Source organism: Dendropsophus ebraccatus, chromosome 3 (assembly GCF_027789765.1).
Source record: "Dendropsophus ebraccatus isolate aDenEbr1 chromosome 3, aDenEbr1.pat, whole genome shotgun sequence".
Classification (NCBI taxonomy): Eukaryota; Metazoa; Chordata; class Amphibia; order Anura; family Hylidae; genus Dendropsophus; species Dendropsophus ebraccatus.
The window spans coordinates 85,535,178-85,547,164 of record NC_091456.1 but is presented as its reverse complement, the minus strand read 5'-3'; the positions used below and the strand labels follow the sequence as shown (position 1 = coordinate 85,547,164).

The 11,987-nt window shown below is 38.3% G+C and overlaps 1 protein-coding gene across 3 annotated transcripts in view; it reads right to left on the bottom strand.

The window, feature by feature from the left end:
- Positions 1-3,236: 3,236 nt before the first annotated feature.
- Positions 3,237-11,987, bottom strand: part of ANP32B (acidic nuclear phosphoprotein 32 family member B) — a 33,573-nt gene continuing 24,822 nt past the window's right edge. For all 3 annotated transcript variants that reach the window (XM_069962128.1, XM_069962127.1, XM_069962129.1), the window contains exons 2-7: positions 11,770-11,919; positions 10,127-10,249; positions 9,223-9,418; positions 7,570-7,706; positions 6,975-7,038; positions 3,237-3,510 (exon numbers count right to left, since the gene is read on the bottom strand). In XM_069962128.1, the coding sequence (XP_069818229.1) occupies positions 3,437-3,510; positions 6,975-7,038; positions 7,570-7,706; positions 9,223-9,418; positions 10,127-10,249; positions 11,770-11,919 (744 nt within the window). In that variant the 3' untranslated portion in view covers positions 3,237-3,436. The remainder of the gene's footprint in view (positions 3,511-6,974; positions 7,039-7,569; positions 7,707-9,222; positions 9,419-10,126; positions 10,250-11,769; positions 11,920-11,987) is intronic.

Here is an 11,987-nt window from a genome sequence, read left to right as displayed (position 1 = left end):
AATGGAAGCTGTGCCACTATACAACACACAGTCAATGCCTCCAGCTTCATACGTTTATATCCTATGATGCAGCTCACTCAAACAGTTGATCGGCAAATATACCGGGTGTCAATACACAGCCGATCAGCTATCGATGGCCTACCCACTTAATAGGCAACAACAAAATTTGCCTGTAAAACCCTTTAAAGACAGAGCCAATTTTCATTTTTGCGCTTTTATTTTTTTCCTCGTGCTTAAAAGGCCATAGCGCTTGTATTTTTTCACCTACAGACCCACACAAGCCCTTATTTTTGCGCCACTAATTGTACTTTGCAATGACAGGCTTAATTTTTGCATAAAGTACACTGCGAAACCAGAAAAAAATATATGTGTGGTAAAATTGAAAATACCTTTATTAGGGGGGGGGGTGGGGGTCTTGTGTTTACGCTGTTCGTCCTAGGGTAAAACTGACAAGTTATATATGTTCCTCAAGTTATTGATTACAAAGATATGCAACGTAACTTTTATTTTATTTGATGGCTTTTAAAAAATTAAACCCTTTAAAAAACACAGTTCCTTAAAATTGCTCTATGACCATGCTTATAACGCTTTTATTTTTTTGTGTGTATGGGGCAGTGTGAGGTGTTTTTTTTTGGACTATAATCTGTACTTTCTATCAGTACCTTACTTGCATATATCTGACTTTTTGATCACTTTTTATTACAATTTTTCTGGATTTGATGCAACCAAAAAATGCGCAGTTTTGCACTTACCCAAAAAGCTGACATCATGCGGCAGAGAGTTCCATAGTCTCACTGCTCTTTCTGTCACACAAAAAAAAAAACAAAAAAAAAAACAACTGTCTGTGCTATTGGTAAGACCTTCTTTCCTCCAGAAGTAGACAATGCCCCCTTGTTACAGACCTAGGTGTAAAAAGATCTCTGTACTTCCCATTCATATATTTGAACATCATAATCAGATCGGCCCTAAGGAGGCGATCTGATTACGATAAAGTAAATAGCCCCAAGCTTGAAAATCTGTCTTGGTACTGCAACTCACGCATTCCCTTAATGACCTTGGTCATCCTCCTCTATACCCTCTATAGGTCAGCCGTGTCCTTCCTATTTACAGGAACCTAAAACTGTACACAGTATTACATGTGTGGTCTGACCAGTGATTTATAGAGGCAAAACTATGTTCTCATCTTTAGCATCTATGCCTCTTTTGATGCATCCCATGATTTTATTAGCCTTGGCAGCCACTGCCTGGCACTGATCCCTAAAGTTGAGTTTACTGTCCACAAATACCCCCAGGTACTTTTATGAAGCTGTTTTTCCCAATGTCTGATTATTTATCACATAACTGTATTTGATATTTTTTTGGCCCAAGTGCATGACTTTACATTTATCTACATTAAACTTCATTTGCCATTTATCTGCCCAAGCCTCCAGCTTCTCCAAATCCATCCGTAATATAATATCATCCTCTGTGGTGATTACTTTAACCAGTTTAGTATCATAGGCAAAAATGGAAATTCTTCTCTGTACCACCTCTACAAGATCATTATTAAACATATTAAAAAGAACCGGACCAACTCTGACCCCTGTGATACTACTAGTAACTGTGACCCAATCCGGGTATGTTCCATCAATGACACCCTCTTTTTATTCTATCACACAACCAGTTCCTTACTCATTTACATATATTTTCTCCTAGTCCCAGCATCCTCATTTTATAGACCATGTGGCACAGCATCAAATGCAAGGTCCAGTCTATAACTTGACCTCCTCATGGAAGCTGATCATGTTAGTCTGACAGGACCAATCCATCATAGACATAGTGCTGTGTTTATATACATTTTATATATATATATATATATATATATATATATATATATATATATAATATATATATTTATTTTTTATTTTTGGCAATTACACTCTACTTGTTAAATATCTCAAATTAGGAAGTATTAAAAAAAAAAAAAAAAAACACAACCCAGGTTAACAGCAATATTTCAGTACTAACTATAGCCAAACACAACTCACCTGCATTGTGTGTTTTACCCTAACATGCAAATGGGTTAGAGGAATATTTGTAATTGTGTAAGCATAGCTTAAAACCTTTATACTGTTCAATAACGCAAGTACATTTTTATATGCAAGATATGTATTGCACTGGCATGTCTAAAGTGTAAGGCTGAGAAGTTTGGATTACATTTGCGACAGAGCTGGAGGACAGCTTTATGCCTTCTGTGAAGCACTGAAAATTAGATATAGTGGTGTAAGGCTGTCACACACAGCATTTTTTTTTTAACGTCAGACTGCAGTTTTTGAGCCAAAGTCAGAAGTGGATCCAGCAGGAAGTGTAAGCACTTCCTTTATATTTTCCATTCCTTTTAAATCCAGTTGGAGTTCTGTATCAAAAACTGCAGTGGCAGTTAAAAAAAAAAAACAGTTGTGTGTCAGCAGTCAAAGGCTGCGTTTTCACATTTTTATTGTGTTCTGCTTACATCATATATTTTCGCAATGTCATGCCATCCTATGGACGTTGATTAGGATGAATGTCATCATGAGATTTAAATCAAATTAAAAAAAAAAAGCCACACACTAGATAATGTTTTCAGCATTTCTAAACTTTGGGATGGTAGAGTAAAAGCTAAATTATATACAGAAAAATAAATACACATTATAACTACACAATCAAGAGCAAGTTACTTCTTATTCAGAAACGTAAACATACAACTAGGATTTACTAAATTGTAACATGTTTATTTCACTCAGGTTCTTAAAAATAGTTCATCTGCAGTTGTCGCAAAAACATCCTACTGTAAAAAAATATTGAACTGTTAGGAAAAGAAAGCAAAGCATGAAAAACAGACCCAAAATGTTAAGATTTTATTTACAAAGTGTTTTTTTTTCTTTTTTTTTTTGTTGTTGTACAGAAAGTAAAAATGGTGCTCCAATGTCTATTTAATAGGTAGCCATTGACAATCATGACTCACCAATCAGACACTAAATGTTCTAGTTTGTTAACCCTTAAGAACCCCATTGTACTAGTAAAAGCACTGACCCGGTTTGTTTAGGCGAACATTTTGTGTGTGTGTGTGAGTGAGTATAATATTCCCCCCCTCTGTGTGTGTGTGTGTGTGTGTATATATATATATATATATATATATATATATATATATATATATTTCTTTATTTCCATTTATTTACTTTTTTTGCCTTTTAAAACTTAATTATAAACCAAGATGAAAGCTTCCAGTAGGGTTTATTGGCTGTAGGAATGTCACAGTAACAACTCTTTGGCTCTTTTTGGGTGTTCGGGGATAGGGCTTGTTTTAATTGTTACAATTCATTTGCAGCTTGCTTTTCAGTAATCCATGGATGGGGCCAGTTCAATCAATACTGTGTAATCCAATAAGGTCCTTTTCATTTTTCTTTCTTACAGAAATTTAATCATCCTCTTCATCACCTTCGTCATCTGTGTCCCTCTTCCTCTTTTCTCCTTTTCCAGCTTCTTCTTCTTCTGAAGAATGAGATAGATAATGTTGATTTACAATAAAACAGTTTACACATATAAAAAAGGCAACAACATTGCTTGAAAATGATTGAACAAACAGCTGTAACTAAAACAGAAAGGTGACAAAACACTGATATATGCAGTTTTTTTGTGGTTAGGGTAAACAGGCTGCAGCAGCCTGATGTGACAATACGGTGAATAAATATAAAAGGAGTTTGCCAGGGAGAAGAAGGTGGCTGGTGGTTTTACCCGCTTGTAATGATCGGGATGTACGTCTGCCCCCTCCGCATCTTGAAGGGCCTACTTACAAGTACTGGATTCACAGGAAGTGAGCATTGGGGAGCAGAAGGCTTAAGTTGTCTTCTGCTCCCTGGACATCCCCTAAGGGGTTCAGGACAGGCTGCTGTTTTCATTAATCCCTTCAAGACCGAGCCCATTGAGGTACGGATGTCTGGGTCAAATTAATGCAATGTTTCTCCCCGCCTTCTAAGAGCCATAGGGCTTTTATATTTCCACCTACAGGGCTGGTTGAGGTGTAATTTTTTGTGCCATGATCTCTAGTTTCTATTAATATCATATTGGTGTAACAGAAAAATTGTGATCGCTTTTTATAATTTTTTTTTCTGATCTATAATTTAAAAAAATAAATAAATCAGCAATCCTGGTGTTTTTTTTCCTCCGTATTTTAAACTTTTATTTAGAGGGGGGTTTATAAGGGGTTCTTTTAATACTTTTAAAAACTTTTTTTATTATTACACTTTTTTAATGTAAAACATGCAATCACTAGATTGCATGTACTGATCTATGCTATAGCATAGCATAGATCAGTGTTATTGGCGATCTATGCATAGAGCCTGCCTTAGAGCAGACTCTATCCAAAGATGGCCGATCCGACAGGATGGAGGTAAGTGGATTACCCCCGCCCGTCGGTACAAGCAAAAGGGACCCCTGCAGCCATGCATCACTCAGTGACAGGAGCTTGTCCTGTCACAGAGTACCTAAACGCTGCAATCGCTATAGATCGCAATGTTTAAGGTGTTAATGAGAGGCAGCTGCCTATCATCCTCAGCTCCCAGGACACTGATGTGTGCGGGGCCACTCACATTGCAGGGGTGACACACACACACACACACACACACACACACACACACACACACACGCCCCTGAAGTCAGGAACATAGAAATACATTCCAACTGCACATGGTATGTGCTGATGTGAAGGGGTTAAACTGCAGAACACCTTACCTAACAAGCAACATCTAGTACAGTTTTTCTTTTTTAAAATAAGGGTGTGAAATTTTTTGTGTGAAATGTATCTATTTTGCAGAAAATCTTTCTGAATCTTGCACAATTTTTCTCATATGTGCAAAAAAAAAAAAAAAAAAAAAAAAAAAAAAAGGATTAGTACATTTTACACCTTGTCAGGAGGTGACGAACAGTACTGCAAAAATTGTGCACAAAAACAAATATGTCTAATAGAGCTGCACAGGCTAAAAAAATATTCAGTTAGGCGCATAATAAAAATAAAATTGCACGCACACTATTTTTAGTGAGCAAATTTTATTTCATAAATAGCATGGAACAGGAAAATGAGCTATTATTTAAATTCTTAACTCTTCTCCGCTGCAGCAGCAATTTTTGCAAAAAGGCAAAGCTTCTTGACAAACCTGTTATAAACTGCACAAACTGTTAAAAGGGTTATCCAGTATCAGAAAGAACAGCTACCTTTTCCTTAGTGTACCGTTTTATTGAAGTCAATGGTGCAAAGTTGTAGAACCACATGTGACCTGTGGACAGGTGTGTTGCTGTTTTTGGCAGAAAGTAGCTGTGTTTTCTCTTAAGGGGTTATATAGGATTAAACAGGGCTTGTGGCCTCTTTTTTACCTGCCTGTATTAGTAATTAGTAATAATACATCCCATGAAATTTCAATTCTGTTGCATTTTAGTAGATCACTAGGTTGTGTTATTCCTCTCTTATTAGTCTTAGAAATTTTAAAATAAATTGATAACTAGGGGTTAAAATTTCCTAGTCAATGATGTGTGTCTACACAATCAGATATGGTCAGCACTTATTGGACAGGGACACACCACCAATTGGTAACACCCAGATGTCAATTTATTCATACATTTGGGGGCTGGGTTCACACTATGTATATTTCAGGCAGTATTTGGTCCTCATGTCAGGTCCTCATAGCAACCAAAACCAGGAGTGGATTGAAAACACAGAAAGGATCTGTTCACACAATGTTGAAATTGAGTGGATGGCCGCCATATAACAGTAAATAACGGCCATTATTTCAATACCACAGCCGTTGTTTTAAAATAACAGCAAATATTTGCCATTAAATGATGGCCATCCACTCAATTACAACATTATGTGAACAGAGCCTTTCTGTGTTTTCAATCCACTCCTGGTTTTGGTTGCTATACAGCCTCACAAATACAGCCTCAAATATACATAGTGTGAACCCAGCCACAAGGTGTAACACAGATACAATACAACATAGTGATCTAAGACAAAGCATTGTAGAATTTCAGTTCCATGGGGAACATCATTATTTACTAAAACAGACAAGTCAGGAGTGGTGAAAGGTCTTCTCCCCTTATTAATGTTTGGGTTATCTGAGCATATATTGAAAAAAAAGCTCTTATTTTTTTTATGCCATTTACCGTGCACTAAAATTGACATGTTATTTGTAATCCTTGGGTTGGTAAGATTACAATCATAACCAATGTGTTAAGTGTTTTCTGCTATTGCAATCTGTTGAACTATCTGTGATCTGCTAGTGCAATGGCCTCCAGCTGCTGAAAATAGCCGGGTATGGAGTAGGTTTAAGTCCCGAGCTCTCTCCATACTCTCCTAATGGCGCAAGGAGTTTTCTCATCCTGAGTTGTTAATAGGTTAACATGTCCTGTATTCTCACATACATATGTGTGATCAGTGTGGTGGGATGATATGGAGTCAGCGCATATATTAGTGTAGACACTCGCCAACAACTGACAGGATCACTACTGTTCTCACTGCCTAAGTTGACTGCATTAATGGAATCCAGAAATGCAAGTTAAAACATGAAGGGTATGTACACACCTTTGCAACTATTTATTTTTACTTCAATGCATCTGAAATTAAGCAATCCTGGAAATAGTATTAAATAAATATATTATGCCATTGTGCGTATACATCTTCTTCCAGTTGCATTTGAATTTTGCTACAAACTGTGCTTGAATTAAGGCGTACAGCTAATACATCTTATTTGTTTTAAATGGGATGTGTCCTCAAAAAATGACTGTTTAAAAGGCACAGAGCATCAAGATGAAGATAGCTGTTGACTTTGTTGATATAATTTTTCGTCAGAACAGAAGAGTGCATTTTTTTCCAGATACCATTTTGGAGCACCATATTTGTTTCCTTTTCACATAACTTTACCATCTGCTATAGAAAACAGAAATATTTTACAAATAAAACAAACCTTCATCTTCCTCTTCATCTTCCTCTTCTTCATCTACCTCTCCATCATGTCCTAATTCCTCATCCTATATAAAATAAAGTGGTGTTAGTACAATATAGCACTTTATATTCTCTTTAGTCACTGCTGTTTGAAGTATCAGTTTTCCCAGGCACCCAGGTATTCTATATCAAAGCGCAAAATAGGATGGATAAATGTGCACGATTATTTCCTTTTTCCAGGATAAGGAATGCATTCTTTTGTTTGGTGTATGCAGCCCAGTGTATACCGTTTTGATTGCTTTTTCTTATTAGATTATATGGACACACACTTTAGGGAAAACTTTGTACAGTAAACGCTTTAACCAACTGTAGATGCCAACCAAGAAGTAGTGGTGTGTATTGTGTGCTGCATGTATAACATTTTGTATTCAACACCCCCCCCCCCCCCCAAAAAAAAAACAAAAAAACATACAAGTTATACAGGGTCAAAACACATACGTACAATTGAAAAGTAGATATAAATATGTATATATTTTATGTAGATATAAATAATTTTTTAAATGCTGCAAAATAAAAAAAATATTCAAATACAACACTAATATTCTAAATATTCTAACCTCATCTTCTCCACTACCATCCTCATCTTCATCTTCTTCTCCAACCTCTTCCTCATCTTCATCATCTTCCTCCTCCTCATCTATATCTTCTTCCTCTTCCCCTTCGTCCTCTTCATCATCTTCTTCCTCTTCCCCTTCTAAAATAAATAAATAATAATAAAAATAAATGTATATATACTGTAAGAGCAACAAAGGTAGGGCAATAGGCACCACTAACAAAACACAGTAATCACTCAACTCAAGTAGAACAGTGAAAAAACTCCAATGAAGTACTCAATCAAGAGTCTCCACTGATGCCCCCAAAAATGTATATATGCAAAACAAGAGTCCATGGAGTCTCGGTTGCGAGTCTCAAAACACGGGACAGCCAGATATCTCTAGCCTGTTGCCACGGGGTGCCTCCATGATGTGGAGAGCACCACACCACCCTGATAAATAGCCCCTTAAGTCCCACTCGGTTGCAAGTATTGGAACATAAATAGGGAATAGGCACCACTACCCTCACTCTGAAAAAACAGCAGGCGTATGAAAGGATTAGGAGTGTGCTACTCAGATGTCCCACTGGCGGTGTGTCTATATAGCACAGTCTTGATGACTGATGACTTGATGATCACCGATTACAGTCAGATACTAAAACTTCTTTTAGTTTAATCTGTTTCTATTTTCTGTACTTTGTTATGGTGAGCTGCCAACTTTCCTGAGCTGTTTCTTAGAGCATTTAGTGACATGCTTTGCAGCAGCTGATCTCACTCCATTACATGGGATGGTATCTGCATGATGGCGGTGGGTTTGGCTGGCATCAGTGTATAACGTATGGGGACCTTAAAAGGAGAATTTCGGGCAGGGGGCTTTTGTGCCAAAATGCAGGGGAAGATAAAAGTATTATGCACTTACCTCCCTGGCTTTAGCGCTGATGCAGGTACCTGGCTGCCTTATGGTTAGAGAGAGCACCTTCTAGGCCCGCTCAGCCAGCCAGCGCAGTGGGGTCCCAGCGGCCAGGGACCAAAGCAGCAGTATATGGGCATCAGCACTGGAGCTGGGGAGGTAAATGCACGTCATTTCTGTCATCCTCCCCCTCCCTGGCACTTTGGCAAAAGAAACCCTGCCGGGAATTTTCCTTTAGGTCTCTTTTCATACCCTCGGAGTATACCTTCACCCTAAAACTATAAACAGATGCCACAACGTACCAGACTCCCATAAAAAAACAAACAAAAAAAAACTATGTAGTTCAGAAATAAGTCCCTTTTTTCTTTATACTTTTGAGCATTTTAATAAACTTGTTTTTCTGAAATTTCTTTTTTACCTACTATTGGATTTGACTATTTGACCATCACACAGTTCAGCTTTCATGGACAGGGAGAGGTTGCTATTTGTCAGAGACAGAAATGTGTCAGATTTTTGTCTCTGTCATTTTTGACCAACTTGGCTAAAAATGACACAGGTACTACATGTGAACACAGTACTTGTGTCATCATCACACATTTTCATCCCTGAGTAGTTAACAAAGCAAGTTTTCATTCAATTATTACAAAGCAGAATTTTTGGGGAATTGAGGAATAGATAGAAAAAATGCATATTAGAAGGTGTAACGACTTTTAATTACACAATAATTATTAGCACATTATGAAATACCACAGTAATAGCATAGCACACCTTCATCTTCCTCTTCCTCGTCAACACCATCTCCATCAGCCTCTGCATCCGAGTCTGGTGCCTCCTTATCATCTCTGTCATATCCATCTAAGTATGTTAGCTGGGGGAGGAGTTTGAACACACTTTCTCTGTAGTCATTTAGATTTGTTACTTCACAGTTAAACAGGTCAAGACTCTTCAAATGTTCCAATTTTTTCTGAAAAATATAAAATCCTTTTAAGATCAGTAGCATGTCTAATTTAGTTCTTTGTCTTTAATACCACAGCAAGCAATCTGTCTAAAGCCAACATTAAATTAAGTTTTTATGTTAAACTGTCACTGTCATCCCACTAAACTTTTGACATGTCAAAAAAACAACATGCACTTACCTCTCCAGCCCTGTGCGCTGGTGGCGGCACCTGCCCCCCCCCCCCCCACTCTGGTCGCTTCCTGCTTCCAGAGGCCGCTGACTGGCTGAGCAAGCCTGGAATGTCACGTCCCAGATCTCCTCTCAAACCAGGAAATGGCGCGGGACCAGAGCAGCGGTAGCATCTACCAGCACTATTTTTTTTTCCATCCTCCTGCCACTTTTGAGAAGAAAATAAGAACATCCCTGTCCAGAATTCTCCTTTTCATGTCAATGGAAAGCTGAGAATTGCCACCTCTTCAACATGCATATGGACCAAGCAGCCCTTCCACTGGATCAGTGTGACTTCTGAGGTTCCAATGTGAATAAACTTGACACTGTAGCAAAAGCTTATATAGCTGTCTCTGATGTATGTAAAAAACCAACCCACAGAAACAAAAAGATATAACTTTCTGTTTATTAATTTAACTACATGTAGCCAAATGTCAAGTCTTAAGCTCGAAACAACATTTCTCTGTTGGCAACCAAAAAAAAAAAAAAAAAAAAAAAAAGACATACCAGAGGTTCCAAAGTGCTAATGTCTTTTAATTTGTTTCCACTGAGATTTAGATGCGTCAGGTTGGGAAGTTTCTCTGCTAATACATCCAGACCTCCAGAGATTCTATTGTCACTTAATTCAAGCTGAAAGAAAAAAACAAAAAAACCCCACACAATTTAATAAAAAAAAAAAAATTATATATATGTATATTTTAGGAGATGGGCAGCAGTGACTAAGCACATATTTTTCTAATGTCTTCACTTAATATGCATATCATATTCGTATATAAATTAGATTGTATGTAAATCACTGGCCTAGAACATTAGGCATTAGTGCCATATCTTCCACCTCTGATGTGATGGTTGTTGGCAGCCTTTTCAATGAATGTGCTGGAAATGGAGCGATACAGTCAAAAAATATATGGACAGAATAAAAACAGTTTTTAGTATCTGACTCATCATTAAATAAAAATGTAGGTGATATATTCCCTTTAAAGGAGTCCTGTTACCCCCCGTGCCAGGGTGACAGGCTCCCGACCCCCAGTTAGATCCCCTAATACGTACCTCATCTCGCCGAGTCCCGCTCCCGGGATGGAGATATCCCGGTCATAAGCCGGCGCGCACGCTCTGAAGAGAGGTTTGGCGTCCACAGCGAATGAATGGAGCCGTGCGCGCTCTGGAGAGAGGTCCGGCGTCCATAGAGAATGAATGGAGCCAGACTCATCTCTGAGGCGCGCGCACTGCTCCATTCATTCTCTATGGACGCCAAACCTCTCTCCAGAGCGTGCGCGCTGGCTTCTGACCGGGATATCGCTGGGACCACGGCTATTAGCGGGCACGGTTCGATCGCCCCCCCCCCCCCCCCCCCCGAGCCACAGAAGAGCGATCCACACATCCGGCACCGGCCGGGGTCTGCTCTGTAATGGCGCTGATCCCGGCTCGGCACTCGATTGCTTTTGGCTGCAGCAGCCGAAAGCAAACTAGTGCCTATCTCATTGATCTATGCAGTATATCTATATAAGCCGGGGGCTTCTAGTGTAAGTGCAAAAAAAAAAAAAAAAAGCCCTCTTCCCTAATAAAAGCATGAATCACCCCCCTTTTCAAATGTTACAAATAAAAATAAACAAACATGTTTGGTATCGCCGTGTGCGTAATCGCCCGAACTATTAATTTATTTAATTCTTGATCTTGCGCGGTAAACGGCGCAAGCGCAAAAAATACCCAAGTGCACAATTGCGCATTTTTGGTCACATCAATTCCAGAAAAATTGTAATAAAAAGCGTTCAAAAAGTCGCAAATGCGCAATCAAGGTACCGATAGAAAGTAAACATTATGGCGCAAAAAATTACACCTCATACAGCCCCATAGATCAAAGGATTAAACCATTATAAGCCTGGGAATAGAGCGATTTTAAGGAACATATATTTGCTAACAATAGTTTGAATTTTTTACAAGCCATCAAATAAAATAAAAAGTTATACATGTTACATATCGTTGTAATCGTAACAACTTGAGGAACATATATAACAAGTCAGTTTTACCCCAGGGCGAACGGCGTAAAAGCAAAAAGCACAAGGAGGAAAAAACAAAAACGCAAAAATTTAAATTGGCTCGGTCCTCTAAGGGTTAAGAGTTCACAAAGGAAATATGAGACATTAACTTACCTTTTTTAACTTGGGTAGCTTTGGAAGGTTTGAAACAGACATCAACATGACATTTATTAGGCTGAGAAACTCTAGATTAACAAACTCGGCAGTTAGACCCTCAATTTTGCCTTCTCGTGCTCTGCAGTTATCAAGCACCAGTTCTCGTACCTGTAAAGAAGAAATGCACAACATTACAATGGAGAACCTTATAACATTACAATGGAGAACCTTATAAT